Raw genomic sequence first — 22,593 nt, forward strand, 5'->3', positions numbered from 1 at the left:
ACTGAAGTGGCTGAACTCCATCAAAAGCCCATCAGGCATGATTGAGAGATGGGCACTGGAAGAGAAACTTTAGTGTGGTTGCAGGTGCCCTATCCCGACAACCTGTGAAGGATACGTATCTAAGAGATGCGATGGACCAGGCAAACAACAATTATGGCTGGATCCAAAAGATGCGGACAGACATAGCGAAAAATACCAGGAAGTTGGATACTTATATAGGCACATCCCGTATAGAGCTAGAACCGAGGCTGCCTGGAAAGTCCTAAGAGAAAACCTAAACACCGCCGCCGCAGGTCATACAGGTGTATGTAAGCAATACCCCGAATAGCAGCACGCTACTATTGGCCAAGCTTATACAGAGACGTACGAACATATGTCCAACAATGCGAAATATGTCAACAGTATATGCCGTGCCAAATGACCGCGGCCGAACAATTGCTGACTCAGATCCGGTATCCTAGAGCACAGTATGTGTTGACCTACATAGACCGCATCTCGAAATGGACGGAAATGGTACCACCCAGAAGCGCTACTACAGCAACGCTACAAGAAGCATTCAGGGAAAGGATTTTGGCACGGTTTGGAGTACCAAAAGTATTGATAACCAACAACGGAACACAATTTACGAGTAGGACATTTAAAAAATTCCTATAGGATATTGGACAACAACAGCGCCCTACACTCCGTAAGAAAACTCCACGGATTGCGCGAATCGCACATTAAAAACTATGATCGCACAATTTACGAACGACAACCAAAACTGTTGGGATTAGGCATTACCTGAACTAACACTTGCAATCAACACCAGCGTCTCAAGATCTACCAAAGCTACCAAAGGCGTTGTTCTGCGAGTGACAGTCTGGCCAATTAGTTCAAGCACCGTCCGACAATGAAAAGAAGCTAAAGGAAATATTCGAAATTGTTCGGCGTAGCCTTGAAAAGGCGGCACATGCCCAATGAAAACACTACAACATTCGTCGCAGACCATGGAAACCCAATATCGGAGACGGTGGGTGAAACTGCACCACCTGTCAAATGCAGCTGAAGGATTCAGGTATAACGGACAAGTAGATAAGGACAGCACACGTGAATGACCTGAAACCACACAGCGACCGGAACGATACGGGAGAGCCCAAAACACACATATCTTAAAGCTATCCAAATATGCCCTACAAAGACAAATAATAACAGTTAAGATACAATTTTCAATTAATCATTTATACTAAAAAAATAATAATATATATATAAATAAATAAAAATATGTATAAGACTCAAAGAAAAAGGGTATACATAGGTTAGGGTTAGGTTATGTCGGCTGTCAGCCCGATGGGCTGACACACTTAGGCCATATTTGGCCCGTTGTGATGCCGAAAGGGGATCTAGGGGGGTGTTTCCTCCTGCAGTCGTGCCTCCAAAGCATTTCTAACATTTAAACATTTGACCAGCCGGATGCGTTTATGAATTTCGCTATCTTGGCCGGTCTCATGTGTCGGAGCTCCGATAAATCAGTTAGGGAGTGGTTTCCCAGGATTTCCAGCCTTTTCCTAGCAAGTGCTGGGCAGTGGCAGAAGAAATGTTCCGGAGATTCCACTTCCTCCTCATCTTTGCAGCTTCTGCGCCTGGAGTCTGTTGGCATGAATGCCGACCAGCCAGTGCCCAGTTAGAGCCCGGATCACTGCAGAACAGTTGGTCCGACTTAGACTGCATAGCTCTCTGCTGCGCTTAGAGTTAATAATTGGCCATGTCTGGTGTGCTATGCGGGAACAGGTGGCACTTTGCCATTTGCTGCATGACCTGCGCCTGATGTTGAGCTTACAGGTAGCTAGAGGCATACTTATACCTTCCTTGTCCGCGAGGAGTGGTAGTATAGTACCTTTCCTAGCTAGCTCATCGGCTTTACAGTTGCCTTCAATGTCCTGGTGGCCAGGGACCCATATTAGGCTAATAACATGCTGTTTTGCCATCTCGTGTAGAGATTTGCGACAGATTGTTACTGATATCGAATTTGAAGATATCGAGCTGATGGATTTGATTGCTGCCTGACTGTCAATATATATGTTTATATTGCTAGGGCTAACTTTGAGCCTTTCTAGGCAGTCTATAGCTTCCTTTATGGCCAGTATCTCAGCTTGAAAAACACTGCAGTGTGTTGGAAGGCTGAAGGATAACTGTATGTTGAGCTGACCGGAGTAGACCCCTCCGCCTACGCGGTTGTCTAGTTTGGAGCCGTCTGTAAAGAAGGTTATGGTCGCCGGTGGACCGGGGGTGCCATGAACCCATTCCTCCCTTTGAGGGAAGTATATGTTGAAGGGAGTATCCCGTTGTGTTACTGGCACGCAGTTATCTGTTTTTGAAGGGATGGTCGGCTTCCCTTCTAGGATTGAGGCATGGCCGGTGCTCTGAGTAGCCCAGGCAAGGGATTCTCTGAGTCTTATGGCCGTGAGTGTTGCATTTTCCATTCCTTGTCTTTCCAGACATGGGATGTCCAAGATAGCGTCAAGTGCCTCACTAGGTGTGGTACGAAGCGACCCCGATATGCATAGTTCAGCCATACGCTGAACCTTGTTTAGTTTAGAAAGGGTGGTTTTCTTTTTTAAACAGGGCCACCATACTGCGACGCCAAACAAAAGTATAGGTTTGACTATAGATGTGTATAACCATTGAACGATATTTGGGGACATACCCCATTTCAGACCAATGGATTTCCTGCACGTGTATAGGGCGACTGTTGCCTTCTTAACCCGTGATTGGATATTTAGATTCCAGTCCAGTTTCTTATCCTGTAAAGTATGTTTAGTTTACTAGTCATGAGGTCACAGGGAGTTTGTAGGTATTTTCCCATGAAAATTACAGCAACGCCATCTGCGTATGCAACTATTTGGCAGCCGCCCCCCTCCATGTTCCACAGCAGATTATTAATTGCTATGATCCATAGTAGGGGTGACAGGACGCCTCCTTGTGGCGTACCTCTGCTTACGAACCTGGAGAGAGTGGACGACCCTAGTGTGGATATCACAGTCCTGCAAGTGGGCAATTGACTGATCAATCCCACCGTATCGGTATCAATCCCCAGTCCTAGCAGAGCTCCAGTTATGGCTGCCGGAGTGACGTTGTTGAAGGCGCCCTCAAAGTCGAGGAACGCTATTAGGGTGTGGATCTGCCCTTCCTGTTGGCATGCTGGGACTCCGACATAAGCCTGGGGTCAATGGATTCTGTGAGATGGAGACTTATAAGTCGATCCATGGTCCTTAGCATGAAAGATGATAGACTGATGGGTCTGAAATCTTTGGCGCTGGTGTGCGATGGCTTCCCAACTTTGGGTATGAAGGTTATTTTTGACTGGAGCCATGTCGGTGGGATGCGACCAGTCTTCAAAATATTCCCGAAGATCTCATGTAGCCAGTTTATGGCTGTATTTTCCGCCTTTTGTAGTTGGAATGGGCTTATTTGGTCTGGGCCTGGAGATTTGAACGGCTTGAAGCTGTTCACTGCACACTTGATGTTACCTTTATGTATAAGATTATTCAAACATGTGTTCTCTATACAATTGGTTTCTGCGCACCTCGGGGTCTGCTCGGAGCAGCCAGGGAAGTGTGTTTTAAGGAGGATTTCCAGTGACTCTTCACTGGAGACCGACCAAGAGTTGTCATCCTTTATCAGATAACCTAGTGTGGGTGTGGTTTTTGGTAAAACTTTTCTAAGCCTTGCAGCTTCAGTAGTTGAATCAATATCCGTGCAGAAATCTCTCCAAGATTTCCTTCTATCCCGTCTGGTGGCTTTTTTATATTCAGCCAGACTTGATTTGTATTTTGACCATTGCAGGTCGCTATTTTGCGCTTTCGCTGCATTGAAGAGAGACCTGCAACTTTGTCTAAGGACATTTAGTTGAGGTGTCCACCATGGTGGTTTCTTCTTGTGCACTGGCTTACTGATAGGGCATGCTGCCTTAAAAGCCTTATTACATGCTGAGGTGAAAGTCTCTGTCAGATCGCAGAGATGAGCTAGTTGTCCGGACCTTTCGGTGGGTGTTCCGAAAGGGTTCGGTCAAGTTTGGCGAGAAGGAGTGGTCATCAGACACTCTCCAACCTATTAGCTGATCACTCATAGATTGTGAGATGAGGGTCAGATCAATGACATCTCGCCTATTTTTAATAATGAAAGTGGGTTCATTACCCGTATTACATACTTAAAGGTTAGTATTAAGAATGAAGGATAAGAGTGACTCACCCCTCGGATTTGTGCCCGTACTCCCCCACTGAGTGTGGTGAGCATTGGCGTCACAGCTTATGATTAGGCCAATGCTGTGCTTCTCGCACTCCTCGACGAGGGACCTTTTAGTCTCATCTGGTGGTGGGCCGGCGCTGTCGTAGGCCATATAGACAGACAGTAGCCTTACCGAAGCTTACTGGAGCTCCAGGCTTACCGCTGTGTTGTCATCATTGCTAAAATTATGGAGCAGAAAAATATTTTGATGTTTTTTCGCGAGGATGCTGATACGTTTTTTACCTTCATTTCCAGCTACTAACAGCTTGTAATTTTTGTTGCCTAGTCCGCAAACCTTTCCTCCAATCACTCAAGGTTCTTGGACAAGTACTATATCGTCTCCGCCTCCAGCCAGGCGGAGCATCAGAGCAGCGGATGCTGCTTTACTGTGGTGAAGGTTTATCTGGCGTAGTCTCAAGGACATCCGGAGATTCCACCCTCACCACCGTGTTGTTGCTGTCGTCCTCGTCCGACAGCGCAAAATCATCTTCGTCCAACTCGTGACACAAGGCTTCAAGGCCCCGAGTCAGAGTCGACGTGTCCGACGTATAACCAGGCTCCAGCTCCTCATCGGTTGCTCCGATCTCCGCAGGAGAACCCTGTTCAGCCATTTTGTTACAGACGACAGGGGCTCCTCCGGCCGGCGCATCCGATTTATATAGCTTAACGGTAATGAAGCCGAAGCCGAAGTTTAGCTCGCCCTTGGCGGCTTCAATTGGGGCCAGCGATTCCTTGTTTAGGATTAGCACAGCCTGATTTGTTGGCCCCTCGGTGGCCTCAATCTTCACCACCCTCCAGTCATGGGTGGGAAGAGAGGGGTTGCATAGTTGCAAAAGGTTAAGCACCTGGTTCGGTTCCTTTAAGGAGGCCGGGATCCAGATGCGTGCACGAGGTCTACTCGGGACTTCGCTCCAGTCGACAGCGACGAGCTTCGCCCCGGGGTAGACCTCACCAAGCTCTGCTACGGCAGCTTTGTAAAGCTCTACCGAGCGAGCGTCCTGGCAGGCGATAACCTTCGTATTTCCCTGGTACCACCCAGCATCCCTGCATACCGGTGGTGGCCTAGGCTCCTTGCTTAGTAGCTTTAGGCAGTGGACAGCGAGGGCTCCTTCCACCCACTTCCACTGATTCCTCGGGTTTCTTCCGTCCTTGTTTCCCTTGTCAAGGATCCCTATCAGGATTCTCTCCTTGGCAATGTCAGCAAACGACCTTCCCTGCTGCACCTTGGCCCGTTTTGCAACGGGCCCGTGTGCTTCTTGCAAGCGCTGCCTTTTTGCCTGGCTCTGCTTTTTATGGGGTGGAGCCTCACAGAAGTTTGGCAGCACCTTCCTAGCCCACACCACTTTGGTATACATAAAAGGCATAAATAATTAATACCCAAAATGTATAGGGTATCCAAAATAATTATGTATAACTAAAGCCTGAAAGGAAGTGCATATGAAAATAAATTAATTAAATAGAATAAAATATAAACACAAACCAGCGCCCCAAGGCGGGCTCGGAATCTAAAATATAAGGCAAAAACAGAGAAAGAGTATGTTGCTCAGCTCGCGATGGTAGCAGGAGAGACAAAATGCAAAAAGAGAACGCATAACCATAACCTACACTCGACAGCGCACGAGCAAGCTAAAGTTCAACGGCCGCCAAAATACTTTGCTCATCAATACGCTTGCGCATTAAAAGTGCAACAAAATTTGAGTGCAGCAACAATAAAAAGTTCAACGCCCAAAAACTTTGCAGAGCCGAACGTTTGCGCTCGAAAAGGGGAACAACAACTTTTGAGCATGCGCCGTTGGTTAGTCACCCACACTTGTGCAGATGCGTATATTCAAAGTGCACTGTTGGGTATTCACTGTCACTAGTGTAGATGAGTGAGCAAACGAGGGCAACAATAACTCACATTAGTGCAGTGGAGTGAGCAAAATGAAAAGGGCAACAACAACAACGTTTACTCTTTTGGAGATGCGTGTGCAAAAAAAAAAAGATCAACGATATCACTTCTACTGGTACACATGCGTATGCACGAAGTGCGCCATTGGTTAATCTCTTATACTAGTGCTTAGGCGTGTGCATTATAACTTTGAGAGGGAGTTCGAGTGTCATGATTGCACACACACACCCCAAAAAGGGTATAAAAGGCGTAGGCGGCCACGCGCGCTTCTTTTGGATATTATTATCTAGCAAGAGAAAACTAAATTTTTAACAACATGAACCAGAACGAGACTCACGTCAGACCCAAATCCGCGAGACAGCCCAATGGGCGTCGGCAGAGGTGGCCGAGCGCGACGAGGCCACGTCCTATGCCTCAGAGGAGGAAGCCGAAAACCCAAGGACGCCGAACGAGTACGACAGCAACGAGGACGAGACTATCAACGTATCACCAACAGAGGAGGAGGAGGCAGAGGATGAGAGACCACGTGGACCAGAGCCGCCGGTGAATCCAGACGACGAGGACAGATATCATTTGATGACGAGGATGACGAGGGCCGACGAGTCGATGAAGGAGGTATCCAGGGGCGGGACGAGACACAGCAGTTGCAGCCACCCACATTGACCGCGACTTATAAGCGGACCTTCGCTGCGGGCAGGTGACAAAACACCGTCACTTTGGCGCGTGTGTGTGGGAGGAGGATGTGGGGTTGCCACCAACATGTCAGCTAGAAGAAGAACGGTCAGCAGCATGCCTGGCCACCCAACAGCCGATCCCGAGGGCAGCCACACGTGTGGTGGAGTCATCACCATCACCACCACCAGAATGGTCACATTTTATGCGCTAATCGTCGTATCCAGAGGCGAGGCCCAGACTTATTGCTAGGATAATTACTATTATCCCAAGTCAAGAGTTACACCCCGCGTTTAAGTCGGTCCTATACAATGTGAGCGATATTTAAAATAATTGATGTTCCCGGCAACAATAGTTTTTCGGTTACTATTTAAATTGTATACACTCTTTTATAGTTTTTGTATTAAATTCTATTTACAAGTCTGATATGTTTATCATACCTGTAAATCATACCTGCGATGCTAGGCCTTAGGCCAAAATTTTGTTTTACTATGGCTGTGAGACGTAGTGCAGAAGATTTTAAGTCTGCCACCTCTAATGAGCCTATGTTATGTATAATTTGTAATGATTTTAGTTCAGGAAGTGATCAAAAGACATTTTTCTTTGCGCAATGCTGCAGCTAATTTTTGCTCTAAACTAGCTTCTATCGGCAAAAAAAAACTAAGCCGATCCTTTTACCTTCTTGAGGATATGGATCGAAAAGTGTTAGGAAATGTTTACGCAAAAGACATTTGTTAGCTAACATTTTCTATTCACATCCTATTTGATTTTGATTTGATTTTTTTTAGCTTTTATCTTTTGTCTAATAGACAAAGATCAGACTTGTGGCGTAATGGTGCGAATATTTAATACCCAAATATAGTTTAATTGAGGCATGCATATGTTAATGGCAGCGTGTGTAAAGGCATGTGTTTAATGACAAATACATGTTATTTCGGCCTCGAGTAGCTGCCTTACGCGTGCTTTCATAAAGCTTTTAATTCTCGAAAAGACAAAAAAACCATATATACTATTACTCAAATAAGACTTCGTTTGAAAACTGATCACCTTTCCAAAATACAATGGAAAACAATTTTCTCAGATAAAAAAAGTACGAGTAATTTTGTTTTAAATAAATTTCCAAAATACACTGAAAAAACATGAATGCAACCAACATAAACAAAGACAAATGATCGTGTTTTAAGAATTCATACAATACCCTGTACCCAAAGAATATTTATAAAAATTTGTGTGTGTACAACCTTAGTCAAGAAAATTTAAATTTAAAATTTAAAATTGTTACACCTGTAATTTAAAAATGAAAACAAAATTTAATGTTAATTATAGTTTCTAAGATATCTTTCTTCTGTCACTAAAAATTATAACGTTTTGAAGATTATAAAATGAGAGCTTTTTTGATCTTCCTTGTCCTGGGGTTAAAAAATTGAAATGATTTTGCAGACACATATCTGCAATCAATATTATCTTTGCCGGTCATGGTCGGGTCGGGTGCAGAAGGTGTGGGTATAATAACCCCTAGTCGTGGCTACCTACGTATCATTGGTTTCCTCCCCTTTTTTTCCTGTAATTTAAAGTCATGCCCTTCTTTTTCTTCTAGCTTCATTAAATTTTGTTTTGATAGTTTTGTTGTTGCAAATTCGTATTGACCTATTGGTCAATCTTTTTAAGTAGTACCAAAAAGGGCTTCGAGGAACCCTATCAATAAAATTCACGTAGTGTGCCGCAATATATCAACAAAAACCTCACCCACATTCCCGAAAAGAGCTAGTTCGTTGACGGGTCCCGAACGTTTGATTATATTCCGGTGAATGAAGAAATTAGGAAAACAGAAAGAAAACAAAACATCTTCCAATTTCTTCTAGCAGTGCGTTGCTCAACGCAACTTAGCTTAAAGGTGGTCAACAATACCAACCCCAATAACAACGACAGTAACAACAGCAACAACAATACCCCTTGTCACCGAAATTTAAATGTGCTTGAAGTTACAAATGGATTCATAGTCTAACAATCTATAATGCCATCGTTATTGTTAATAAAATTTCTACTTAATTTATGTTAAGTTCCATTCTGATAAATTTGTTATCATCTTTTCTATCAAAGTACTTTATTTTGAATTGTTGGATTTTTAATTTTGATTATCATCGCCCATAGTCCATCTACGTCGACAGGTCTGCTGATATCTGTGGATCAACCAAAGTATTAAGGTAGTAAGTACGGTATAGCCGGATGTGTTTGCATCATGAGATGCAATGGTGAACAATCAAGCGTCCTACATTTTTTTGGCATTTAGATGCACATATATTGGCACTTATAAGTAGAGTGAAGTTAATGTTATACAATTTGATTTAATTTGTATAATGTGAAATGCTAAATCCATGCATTTTGCTCTGCATACCTTCGAATTATATTATAACGCATTCAATATAATTTAATTTGTTTTTATAAAAGGCACCTTAGGTTTACAGCACCGAAGACTTGTTTAGGGTATGATCCGAAATCATGGTTGATTGCTACAAGGTTAGATGGGTATCGAAAGAGAACCATAACATCTTAGTTCTCCAACCATAGATAAGGTATAATGCATATCAGTCAGCGTTCATTTTGTCTGGTTCAATTTCCGTTTTTAGTCGTTCTCTGTGTACGACCTTATAATTGTAACACAGTTTATCTAGGCAGCAAAAAACCCACGCCAAATTTCCCTGAGCAAGGCCGTTCGGATAGTAGACAGAGAGTCCATGCCAAGGCGACTCTGTAAATGTTCGTTATGGCTTGTAGGCTCCAGCCCTCTCCGGATCTCATATGCAGCGGGTGTTGCACAAGTACATGCACAAGAGAATCGTGCCACTGGAGTATGTACTTGTGGACTCCCATCCTCTCAGGATTATCTCATGTTAATTGCAGTTTGAAAATGCCATCACAACACAAACACATAACTCTCACCAAACCTTAACGTTTAAAATGATACTAAGCAAAAAATTTAATTATCATTGTTACACGTCAAAAGCTTGTTATCCCGTTCCCTTTTTTATTTGTTCATAATCCTCCTCCTATGACCTTGCCCCACTTAACCTTCGGTGTTATTGCCTTTAACAATAATAGAGAGTTGCACTTAATAAGAGGCTATTAATGTTCCTTACCTTTTATTTGCCTTTCTCAAATCCTTAAAGAAAAAAATGCATAATTAAATCAAAATGTTATGTCTAGAGTGCACTGTCTACACTCGACTATGTTTTGCATGTAATATTGAACTTTCGACTGAGAAAATACATTTTTATATCTCTATATGCATGCACTATTCAACTCACATGGGAACATGTTAATGAAAAAAATTAAATCAAATTAAATGTAAACAAAAACTATAAATGCGATGGGCAAATGATAAAAATAAAAACTTAAAAAAAAGAGTGTTTGTATTCGTTGTATTCGTCTTTTATTTTATTTATTTTGCCATTTATATGCAATAGATGTCACATTTTCGGTACAATATATGTCCATAAAAATATATATGTTATGCTAAAGTAGCTGATGATCGTGTATGATATACATGTATATAAAATATTTATTATGACGATTAAGATTCTATAAAATTAACTCAACTGAACCCTCCATGAGGGTGCCGACTGGTAATAGCATCACAGGTACTGATGCTAGCTAAGATCAGTTCCCTGAACTTCGGACGTGGTATGCATATGAGACATGTGCTTGGTAAAGGGATATATCATGGTTCGAGGTAGGACCAGACTAAAGTGTAACGTGACCCTTGCCGATAGTCAGCTTGGCTGGAGCCGTAAATAGCCCAGTCGCTCACGGAGCTTATCGGATACCTTGCGATCTCTGATATTAATAAGCCTTACCTGCATAGTGCGGATCTCTGTGCAGGCGGACATTCTTTCTCCGCAACTCGTGGGATTCAAATGGATCAACTAAATAAAAGACGGAAGGGATAAATCTCAAACACTCAGCAGAGGCAGTGGCTTCAAAGTCTGGAAAAAAGTTATTCTAAGGCCAAAGTGGTTAAAGAACCTCTTGGTCAAGCAATAAAGCTGAAGAGAATCTGCTGCTTCTTAGCTCCAGCTTCCTCCCTTTTTTCTATTCGAGGCCGAGGAGCAAGAAGACGTGTCCCGCCACTTTAAAAATACAAAAAAACGAAATTCAACAGGTTGCTGAAGCCATCTAGCAAACTCAGCTTGAGCAACAAGCTGCAGGTGTACAGGAGCATCATCGTGCCTACATGGACATATGGAACTCCATTTTGGAGCACAGCTGCAAAATCTTGGATAAACCAAATTCAAGTCTTGCAGAACAAGGTGCTCAGAGACATTTCTGGTGCTCCACCATATGTGAGTAACATGACGCAGCACAACGACTTCGGTCGACCGACAGCCAGATAACAAATTAGGTTGAAGCGCCTCCACACGAGCGACCTCTTGACTGTTGGGCGTTAAATTAATGTTCTACGAGTAATACTTAATGTTATGTATTATCTGCTAAAACCATTTCTCTGTTTACGTTATCGATTTTAATTCACTGTTATTATTTATTCATACCTTTACACATCAATGTTTTATGGCCTTTCAATAGGTTGATTTATGTTTAAATATAATTGCTATATAAAAAAATAATAAAAAAAATTGTCAGATGATAATTTGAGAGATTTGTGAAATGTAGTAGGATATTCGAGGAGTACGGATAATGTATCCTTGACGCTAAGTGTACAGTGAAAAGGATAGTTGCTCACCTGCCAAACCTACTCGTCCCGTCACAAGAGCGGTTGGAAAAGCAAGAAGAGATGTTCTACCCCCAGAGGAATCAGATCTTCTAGGAGCTCAATCGCTGGAAAATAGTAGTGTGAATTTAGCAGCAGGAGATGTGAACCATAGCACACATCACGCCGAAGGTCGACAAAGACGAATTGCAAATTAGTAACCACCACCTGTAATTAATCTACAAAGCGTACAGGGTATTGCAGATCGTTAGCAAATATGCCAAGGCCATTAAATGCTGATCGTATAGTATTTGCAGAGGAGATGCCCAACCCTTCAGGCAACCTTGGTCGCCAGGTTTTCCTACAACATAAAGTTGCAGACGTTATTCAAAAGTGGGGTGTACATTTAATGGAATCTCACAAGGATTGTCTGTAGAAGGTTTTATATCGGATTAAAATATTGACCCAAGAAAACTTTCAAGGCGGTTTCGAATCTTTAGGGCTTAATATCCATTTGCTTTTAATCGGAAAGGCTAGGGATTGGTACAGGCGCCACCACAAGCAAGCGGGAAAACAGAATTGGACTGAGTATGTCAAGCCATACGAGAGAGACTCGTACTAATAATGAAATTCGCGAGCAAATTCGAGCTTGTAATCAAAAACCGGGCGAAAATGTTGAAAGTTTCTATGAGATCATTTGCCAATTAATGGATAGATTACCTTTTCGTATTGTCGAAGATGAATTAATTAAAATTGTGCAGAATAATTTGTTGCCTGAAATATATATATATATATATATATAAAATACAATAAATATATTGCTGTTTGAAGAAATTTATTCTATAGCTCACTTGCGAAGATTTTCTTCCAGAATTCGGTCGAATCAGACCAGCCCCAATGAAACCCCGAGAACCAGATGGTTCTCGTGTCTATTCCCTGGAAGAACCAGAAAAAGAACATGATGCTGAGCCTGAAGAAATAGAGGAAATTGCAGCTTTAGACAAAGGTGACTCGAAAATAGTCTGTTGGAATTGTGAGACATAAGGTTGCAGGTAGGAAGATTGACTTGCGGTTAGACGTGTGTTTTGTTACAGTTGTGGTACCACTAATTTTTACATACTAACGGTTTTTGGAAAACCGAAGGAAGGGAGTAGCCTCCAAAAACAGGATGCTTTCAAAATAAATGAAGAGTTAAAAGTTTCAGGTGTATCTGTATCTGAACCTTCTAGTACCTTGTTGATAGACACTAAAATTCAATTCAAAGGTTACGCAAATATTTAGAAATTAGGAAAATAATATTTTCAAACGATTCGATACAGAAATACTCGTTGCAGAATAAAGGATATAGGGATGCTTAAAAAGAAGCAAAGACTATTGATCGCTACAGCTTTTCTGAATAACAATGATATGCTTAGTTATATAAAAGCCTAATTTTTAGAGTTTGAACAGTTAGGCTTATTAGATACGGGAGCAAAAACCAGCTGTATAGGTTCCACATTAGCTAAAACAAATTTTTGTGCATGTGAAAACAGCAGATGGCTGCTCATCAAGTACTTGGAGCATTATTGGTGCGTATGGTCTATAATGGGCAAGAAAAGGAAATCGAATTATACATTATACCTTCTATCGTGCATAACTTAATATTATTAATTGATTTTTGTCGAATTTTTAATCTCGCCCAGAAATAACTTCGTCTGTCACTGGTCCGTCCGTAGGAAATGACACTTTAGAAAATCTGAAATATACGTTGTCCGATCGTGAATTATTGCAACTAGAGTCGGTTGTCGAATTACTCCCCAATTATGAAAAACAAGGCCTAGGACGCACCTCTCTAATCAAGTATCATATTGAAGTAAGGGATGCGAAGCCAATTAAACAACGATATTATCCGGTTAGTCCTGCAGTTGAGAAGCTTATGTACGCAGTGATAGATCGCATGATAAAGTTAGGAGTGATTGAGCCTTCCAAAAGTCCTTGGAGCACGCCAATGCGATTGGTAGTTAAGCCAAATAAAGTTCGATTTTATTTAGATGCTCGCAAAGTCAATGATGTTACGAAAAATGATGGCTAAACCTTATTACTAAATTAGATTTAAAAGACGCCTATTAGTAAATTAAACTGTCAGAGGAATCAAAACCTCTAACTGCCTTTACAATGCCAGGAAAACCACTTTACCAGTTTATGGGCTATGTAATGGTCCAATGAGTGGCCTGATGGATGATCTCATTTCCCCTGATCTGCGTGATTGTGTGTTTGGCTACATTGATGACCTGTGTATAGTTTCGGAAACTTTATCGGAACATCGCTCAGTATTGGTAATATTAGCAGAGCAGTTTAGAAAAGCTAATCTCACATTTAACCTCTCAAAGAATCAGTTTTGTGTTACAAAACTCAGCTATATAGGATTTGTAATAGGATGTGGTGGAGTATCTACAGACCCATCAAATATTTCGTGCATTCTCAGCTGGCCAACTCCCAAAATCCTAAAACAAGTACAAAATCTGCAATCGCAATTACTCTTGCAGGTCATGGTCGGGTCGGGTGCAGAAGGTGTGCGTCGAATGACACCTAGACCACACCGCCGTCATGGCTACCAACGTATCGTCGGTTTCCTCCCTCTTTATTTTTTCCTTTTCTCTTTAATTTCCATTTATCCCTTTCCCCTCTTTTTTATTTTTATCTTGATTATTCTTTTGGATATCTTTGTGTTGAATTCAGATTGACCGGAATGGTCAATTCATTTAAGTATTACCCAACAGGGCGTTGGGGACCCTAGAACTAAAATTCACCCAGTGTGCCGAGATATGTCAACAAAAACCCCGCCTATATTCCCGAACAGAGCTAGTTCATTGACGGGTCCCAAGCGTTGCCAAGTTTCTTCTAGCATTTTTTTTTTTAAATGTGTACGACATTGCAATAAGTACCTGCGTTGTCGCGAAACAACAGTGTATTAGTATTTTTCTGCTCAATACTTTTAACAACGGCGACAACACCGCAGTAAGACTGGAGCTATAGCCAGTTCCTATAAGGCTGTGATGCCAAAGCAGCACGTATACAAATTTGAGGGGTGAGTCACTCTTAGCATTCATCTTTAATACTAATCTTCTTCAAATAACTCGTTTCGAGTTACCCGTTTCAACTCATCGTTTAAAGTTACTCCTTGCAACTACTTGCCAAGAGTGTACTCTTTACAAATACTGGTTAAGAGTTATTCGTTATAACTACTCGTTTAGAGTTATTGCAATTACTCATTAGTTAGTGGCTTGTACTACTCGTTAAAAGCTACTCGCTAATAGTTACTTGTCGAAGGTAAGTCGTTAAGAGTATGGTTTTTAAAAGTTACTCATTACAACTAGTAGTTAATAGTTACTCGATACAAAATTTGGTTTGCTTTTCCATCCGAAACGTTAACAGTTACTATTTAAATATTTATGTCTTCTTTTTATTTCGTTCTAGTTTTGAGGCATGATCTTATTTCATGGGCGTTTCACTCTGAGAGAGCGAAAGAGATACAGAGAGCGAGCAAATGAGAGAGTCTGATAAGTGGTGAAAACTTTGATGTTCTCTGATTGAATGTGGCTATTGATATCCAGTTATCAATATCAATTAAAAATAACGTGACTGCTGTCAAACCGGAAAAATTAACCGATTGAAATTAAGAAACGGAACTAATCGAATCAAAACATCTAACAGCTATTATAGGAACGATCGTTGGACAACAATTTGTGGATAATCTTCGGTGTGCCCAAGAAAATCTCTTGCTTTCGTTTTTTCTTCGAATTATTTTCGAGATACTTCTTCGTATTTTTGTTTAACACACAACTTTGAAAACTTTAATTTTTTTTTTGTTTAACTTTAGTGAAATTTTTTACGGAAATTTGTTTCGAGTTTATTTTTAGTTTTGTTCTCTTATGAACATTGGGAGCAACTGACGACTGTAAAATATAGCCGCCAAAATAGCAACCTTAAAAAATTGCTGACATGTCATTGTCAAATAGGGAAAGCCAACTCTGAACACGATGTTAAGCTGAATTTGCAGTAGCAACCATTGTACTGACTGCTGCACTGCTCCTGCAGATGGGGTGACACCGCGAAAAACGACCATGGAGGACCATCCAAACCAAAATTGTTGCACTGCACTGCTCCTGTAGCTGAAGTGGCATCGCGCAAAAAGTAATTCTCGCCGAAAAAGATGTATAATGACGATCGAAATGTCAATTGAGGCCGAAATATCGCCATTAGAGACCATTGAGGATGCTAAGCACGAAGAAATCCAGATTGAAACGGATACTGCGGTGGTCGATGCAATACCCTGCAGAAACTCCTCAATTGAAAACCGTCATTCCAGAGCTAGCTGACGTTGCCAATGTAGAAATAGAAACATTAGGTGAGAGACTAACAACTGAAAATGTTTGCGAGAGAAAATAAAGAATTGTCTGAAGAACAGATAGCACCAACCAAACCAGTCAGCAAGGAGTCAGTCTTTTCTTTCTGTTACGTGCTGTGAACGCATGCTGGGGCCGACGGGAACTGAAAGCAAACTGCCGTTTTACAACGTTAGCAGCAAACAGTCACCCAACAGACTACTTTATTTTTGTATATTACTTTATCTGTAGCAGCCTTATAAAGCTGAGATGTAGCATATGTGTGCTAAATAGCAACACCATATACTGACAACATACTGTTGGAGTGAAGAAATAGTGTGCGATGTGGCATGTTTACTGAAGTGTAATGTGTTGATTTGATAAATGTATCAATGGACATCATTCTGTCAGTGCCGATTTCCGATATGTGCCAGACTCCCAAGTCCATCGACGTGTTGACCTCTAACGTAATTTCCACTGCCGTTGCCATGACAGCGGACTTAGGTTAGTGTGTTCGCAGTTGCAGATGTAGTTTGAAGTTGCGTGGTTTGTGTGTTATTGGCGATGGACTCAACAAGTGAGAACAACATCTCAAGAGGTGTGTCCATCTTGCTGCCCAAGTCGTCAGTTGACAACACACTTTGCTGAAACGTTTATAGGAGAGTCCACATCCATAGGGCACTGCTGCGTACATTTCTATTGTTGCTGCCACTGCACCTGGGGTTGATGTTGCTGCTGTTCAATTTGGAGTTGATCCTAGAACTGCTGCATGTGTTGCTCAGCTGGATCGTGCACACAGGCAGAAGCACTCTTCCCTTGTGCGACCCGGCTATATGTCAGTTTGCCTGCACGCTGATGGAGTGAGACCCGCTGCAGCTGTTGCTGCTCTTTGTTGTTGCCGCTAAGTTTGATGATGTTGCTGCATGGATTGCGCAACCGCAAGATCTAGAGCGCGTACGCCTTAGATCCGCCGGGTGAGTTGAATGCGAAGTCTTGTAGATTATATTACAGTCTTTGTTTTCAGGTGTTACTGGACGAGTGAACGTCGTGAGTCATTCCGCGGTGTCATATGCTCAGGGTCGCCGATGGGCCAGGTGAGTTATATGTGCAGCAGCGTGTAAATTTGTTGTGTTTACTTTTATGGTTAAAAACCTAACACTATATAGATTTTTGGTTTTTGGTTTCCGGCGTCATTGGACTAGCCTGGATGCGTGCAGGCATTCAGGATTTGTACATCTCACTGCTCGACACAATTGGTAACAGTGGGATTGGATGGAATATGTCGACCTGGAATGGTGATTTTCGGGTGATTAATTAAATGTATACTTGCCGTCAGGTTCATTAGAATTGTGTTTTTGTGGTTTGACAATGAGGTTACGAAACGGCTACTAGATGTATGGAACATTAACTCTACTCAAGCGGTAAGTCTCTCTGAGGGTTGAGTTATTTGTTATCCACGTTGCATTTACTGATCTTCTAATAATTCTATTTTGCAGTTTTTGAATTCTTAGTAGCCGAGTGCCCAACAAGAGAGCTCTCCAGACTAGAATTCTATATTGCCAAAGGGGCATGATGAGCTGTTGAATGATCAGCGCCTTGCAGTCTTCTGATGGTTGACTACGAGATCCAATAAGTCACTCCAGCTTAATTGCTCTTGGTTTTATTCTAATCCATAATCGCGTTATGTGCGGTTTGAGGGTGACCTTGTGATCTAGTATGACACTCAGTTATGTTTGGGAGGAGTTGCATTTCAATTAATGGCGTCGTTTCTCCATCTTCCTGCCTTAGTTATCACATGGCCAGTCTTGCATGAATTAATGGAGAAGGACCACCTCTTGGCCCATTTTTCCAAATTACGAATGTACCTTTGGCTTTCCCGAATCGCAAACTCTGTGGTAATGGCTGTGTATCCTGTGTATCGATACCTTCGAAAAACTTATAATTGTGTTTTTAGGTTAGTAATCTTTTTGCTTCAGCCTATTCTGGGCAGTTCTGTATTGCTATCTTGCCACTGTCGTGTGCGTGAGCAAGTTCCAGGCCACATACAGGCCTCATTTCATTCTTAAATGACATTCGTTTTCCCATCAGCTCGATGGAAAATATGTGTAATAAGGTATATAGGGCATCGTCTGGAGTAATTCCGCTGATTTCCTGTGATATAAACACAATGACCCATTTACTGCGTTACTACGTTCCATTATAAAAATGAGAGATTTCTCGATAGTAGTTTTCTCTTATGTTGTGCTGTCTCTGTGGGTTCACCTTTCTGATAAGCATGTTGGGATAGTCATTGGGTTTATTAATCAATTACACAGTTAATACAAGACATATTTCAGATAACGTGGTTCATATTCGTTAATGTAATATCGAACGAATTTACAAGATATTTTAAGAAGCAGGTCATGCTGTACTGCAAAATGCAATGCTTCCTGAAAAGAGATTAATTTGCACATTATAATAAGTATGTATATAAATGTAAACCAAAGTGATTTACTTATAAAATTTGTATGGTATACAACATTAACTAGAGCACAACTTTTTTACAAAAGACGTATGAGAACCATATGCAAGTTTACCGAATTTTTTATTTGTAATAGACAAATACCTTAGCCAATAACTTTCCCAGACCATGTCCGGCCAATTTTTTAGGAACTCTTGTGCTTGTTATTTCCATAACTCCATCGACAATGTTGTATTTTAACGCAGCAACTTTTCCGTCAATTTCAATGTAGAATTTGGTACTATCCAGTCGTATTACGATTAATGTCCCCATGCTTCTATAACGGGTGAGCAGTTTTGAGCTTTGAAATGTTGCTTGATTTTTAAAAATATTACAACGCTGTGCTTTACGTTGTAAGTGGGAAAAATCAACACGATTTGCTTTTGGTAAATAATACATTCCTAGAATACATTTTATGCTGTGGCGCAATACCCTTGACATTGAAAACATATTGTGTTCCTATATTGAGGAAAATCTCAAAATAAAAGTGTATATTTTAAACAAAAAATTTTAATCCGCTTTAATACTTATTAATGCCGAAATATAATTAAATACTTTTGAAACTTTTACATTTTGTGGAAATATCTATCGATAGTATATTGAATATTACCGCACGCATTTCCTTTAGCAATTCTACTAACTCAAAAATATTAATCTTTCATGAATGACAAAAAAAAAAATGTTATGGAGCTCGTTTACTTATTTTCATGATGATCTTTTGTTTTTTTAGCTATGGTCTGTTCAGTCTAATAGGTTTCAGTGCGTTTAATATATAATAATTAAATTAACAAAATATTTGAATTGTGTTGCTGTGCTTGCGGTCTGTGCTTTCAACCTTTTTGGTGTAATACAATAAAACGATATAAAATACATGTACATATAATATAATACATACATAACATATGCATAAATATAAACCAATTTTTAGCTTATTTTAGCTTATTGCAAAACTTTTTTTTATGGATTATGATGCTTCATAAGCGTTTGTTTTGGCGAAAGTTTAGCATCAACATTGGATGTTCCTAATCTTGTCGTTCCACTCAATAAATTACATTTGTATTTCGATAGTTTTGGGTCCATCACTAAACAAAATTGACATTCATTCCAAAATGTAAACAAACCCATAAATATATTTTCAAAATGGCGGACAAACAAGATAAATGGGACTACATATAATTTTCAACACATTGTATTTAATTACATATAATTTAAATTAACATTATTTATGGCAATATCGCATTGATGAGAATTCAGATTTTGAGAAACACGAGAATGAATTTCAACCAGCGAAGAAGGTTTCCAAACAACGTTGCTTCAATTCAAAATAATAATTTTATTTTTTTAATAAAGCCCATGAGTACTTTAAAATGTAATTAACTTCAATTGCAAAATATCCCAATGGTCTAATACGTTTTCCACAGCTCGCACATAGCAACAGCTGTACATGTACTCTGCGTATCTCTTTGAGTCTCCCATTATCTGCAAATCTATAATATGCTCTTGGGAATAATGCAAAGCCACCCTAAATTTAAGTCACTGAGCTCCTAGGTTTACGCATAGGTTGAATATTAGAGAGTTCCGACATGTTTAAAAAGAAAGGGAGCTCCAAAAAATTCTTGCTTTCCTATTTCGTCACTTCAACTTCTACAGTAGTCGGTATGATGAACGGGCAACCTGGATGCATGATTTTAGCACCCAGTGATAGTTGGAATCGTTTCTTCGATCGGCACGGCCAGATCATATGCGAGGTTTGGGTGGTAAGCGTAAGTAAGTAATTGAAGATTCTGAAGGAACTATTTAATCGATTACGATTTGTATATCGGAAAGACCAAAGTCTAATGGTTAATGACCTTCACGAGTTCCATATTTAAATGCTTCTTGTTTTCCCGTAAGATTGATGGAAAATTTGAACAATAAGGTATCTAGGGCATCGCCTGGAGTAATCCGCAGATTTCTCTGTGATGCAGAGTTCAGCCATGTGTTTGGTTTTCTGAAGTTCCAGCAGAGCCTGATAGCAGCGATGCTGACGAAGACACGTCCTCTACTTCGCATACAGAACGTAGACGTGTCGATGTGGTGAAGCAGCAGCCAACCATCACGAATCAAGCTTCCGGAGCGGCTGGAACGTAAAAGCGCCACTCCTCCAAGCGCCGACGATAATGTTCCTGAATGTGGTCAACCCAGCTACTTTCTACAACTAGATGGAGAGCTTTTAAGAAGCCAATACCTACTCAATCTAGGCTCTGCACACAGATGACTGCGCAATACAGTGCAGTAGTCCTGATGACTACAGACCAGTGGCGTGACACCTTCGCGAAAAGAGACATATGTTCCACCATCACCAACCTACACACCACGCAATACGCTCACTCTGTTGCCTCTGAGCATGAGATTTGTTGATCTCAAGACGGCTGAGAACAAGAATCTGGTGAAAAATATAATTGTCGTCTGAAGACACAAGATTTGCCACGAAAGCATGCAGCACCCGTTCTATGAAACATATGCCAAGAGTATGGACACACCAAGACGTACGGAATGACGGATAATCGTCCACCTCCATCCGCCAGCAGTAGTCTTTTGATAGTCCTAATGCAATAGTCCTTCGACAGATTGGACAGGATGATATCCATTGTAGAGACTTTTGGCTCATTAGTTCGCAATGACCGTGCCTAAAACGGCAGCATTGGACGTTAACAGAGTCATCTCGAAAGTCAATAAGATTATCTCCTTTATTAAGCTTAAAATTTGTTGAAATTTTTGTCTTCCTTTTGTCAGAGACGCAGACAGAAATGTTTATAGGACATCCCTCAGAATCCAGGTTTCACCTTGCACACAGCCAAAAATGCGATGGTCCCCGTGAGGACAACCATTTTTCATCGACCGGCCATATCGTACTGTGAGGATCACATCCAGGCAGCCACTATCTGACTCACATACGTCGATCATTTCACAAATAGCATGTCGTACTACTCCTCTACCAATCATGCCAATCCATGCCACTGCTTGTCCTGAAAGGCATCTTAAAAGGATGCACTTACGCACAGGTGACCCTGCTACAATGCAAGAGCTTTCAAGCGTCGTCAACAGCACCGGCTGCTAACTGGAAAGCAAATCTAAACAACTTGCTGGAGGGAACTGCTTCAGACAACAACAGCGCCTTCTCTATATGGAAGCTGACAGGAGCATCACAAGACAGCCTGTGCTCGTGTCCCATATTTTGAGACATTGTGACCGCTGGCACAGACGCCAGCCGAGCTGCCAAGTCCATGCCGCACAAAGGCATACATTTTAACGCAATGCTTAGGATTGGTCATTTCAAACGGCAGTACAACCATGCCCGGATTGTAGCGATTCTAAAATCTGGCAAGCCCACAATGTACATTGTCGTGTGGCGTCCCTAACGGCTGGTGAGCCGTCTGGTCGTCCCTGCTGACTGTCACTATCGATGTACTGGATTGGATGAAATATTTGAGCGGTGGACCAGCGTTATCCCAAACTACTACCTGGACGTCCACTTGAGTTGCATGATTATTCGGCGAGCCCACATCTTTATGGTATACAGCAGTCCAGGTGCTGACAATAATATCCGAGTCATGGTTGTCCTTAAGACAAGTGGTGAAATTACTGACATATAAAAATCGTCTGTGTTTCTAATGAGGACACAATCCAAGAAAAAAGTCCAAGTATTTTACAAAGCGAATTACGAATATGATCTCTCTTCTCACATTGGAAGTCCGACGTACTCGAGAAATTAACTCCTTCCACTACAGGGCCTGATTTAAGGATGTGTCAGCACTTTTTTAAACTGAACGCTCAAAAACGTCTCCGGTCATTCTTGGTGAATAAGTATTGATCAAACTGCCTCGCTCATGAGCACCTGTAAAGTGTGCTCTTGGGAACCGCCGGGCATATCCCACCAGTACCACACACTTTTAGTCCCGCGTCATAGTTTCTCCGACGTTGTTCTCTACTTTAGGTAGAAAGGCTTATATAGTAAGTGATCAGATGTCTCCACGAGTCTCATTCGCGGTCACGATGGCCACCCGGTACAGGTGAATATTTTATAATACTGCAAAGGGGCGATATATTCATGCTTAAAAGTTGACTCGGGACCAGGAACTGTATATCCCATCATACGCAACCGTCTATCACCCTTTGCCAACATAGAAGATTTTTAGCGTAGTTAGTCAAAAACAGT

The 22,593-nt window shown here is 41.3% G+C and overlaps 2 protein-coding genes and 1 pseudogene across 2 annotated transcripts; all 3 read right to left on the reverse strand.

Annotated features, from left to right (window-relative positions):
- Positions 1–1,598: 1,598 nt before the first annotated feature.
- LOC122322381 lies at positions 1,599–2,459 on the reverse strand. Its single transcript, XM_043214329.1, has one exon. The coding sequence runs from the start codon at positions 2,457–2,459 to the stop codon at positions 1,599–1,601; it is 861 nt and encodes a 286-aa protein (XP_043070264.1).
- A 685-nt stretch (positions 2,460–3,144) lies between these two features.
- LOC122322382 lies at positions 3,145–5,618 on the reverse strand (annotated as a pseudogene).
- Positions 5,619–17,062: 11,444 nt separating this feature from the next.
- LOC116806052 lies at positions 17,063–18,957 on the reverse strand. Its single transcript, XM_032741845.2, has 2 exons — positions 18,501–18,957; positions 17,063–18,324 (listed from the first exon to the last, which is right to left on the reverse strand). The coding sequence occupies exons 1-2, from the start codon at positions 18,843–18,845 to the stop codon at positions 18,211–18,213; spliced, it is 459 nt and encodes a 152-aa protein (XP_032597736.1). The 5' UTR covers positions 18,846–18,957; the 3' UTR covers positions 17,063–18,210.
- Positions 18,958–22,593: the final 3,636 nt, after the last annotated feature.

The sequence above is a fragment of the Drosophila grimshawi genome, unplaced genomic scaffold (assembly GCF_018153295.1).
Source record: "Drosophila grimshawi isolate 15287-2541.00 unplaced genomic scaffold, ASM1815329v1 contig_1148, whole genome shotgun sequence".
In the NCBI taxonomy this organism is placed as follows: Eukaryota; Metazoa; Arthropoda; class Insecta; order Diptera; family Drosophilidae; genus Drosophila; species Drosophila grimshawi.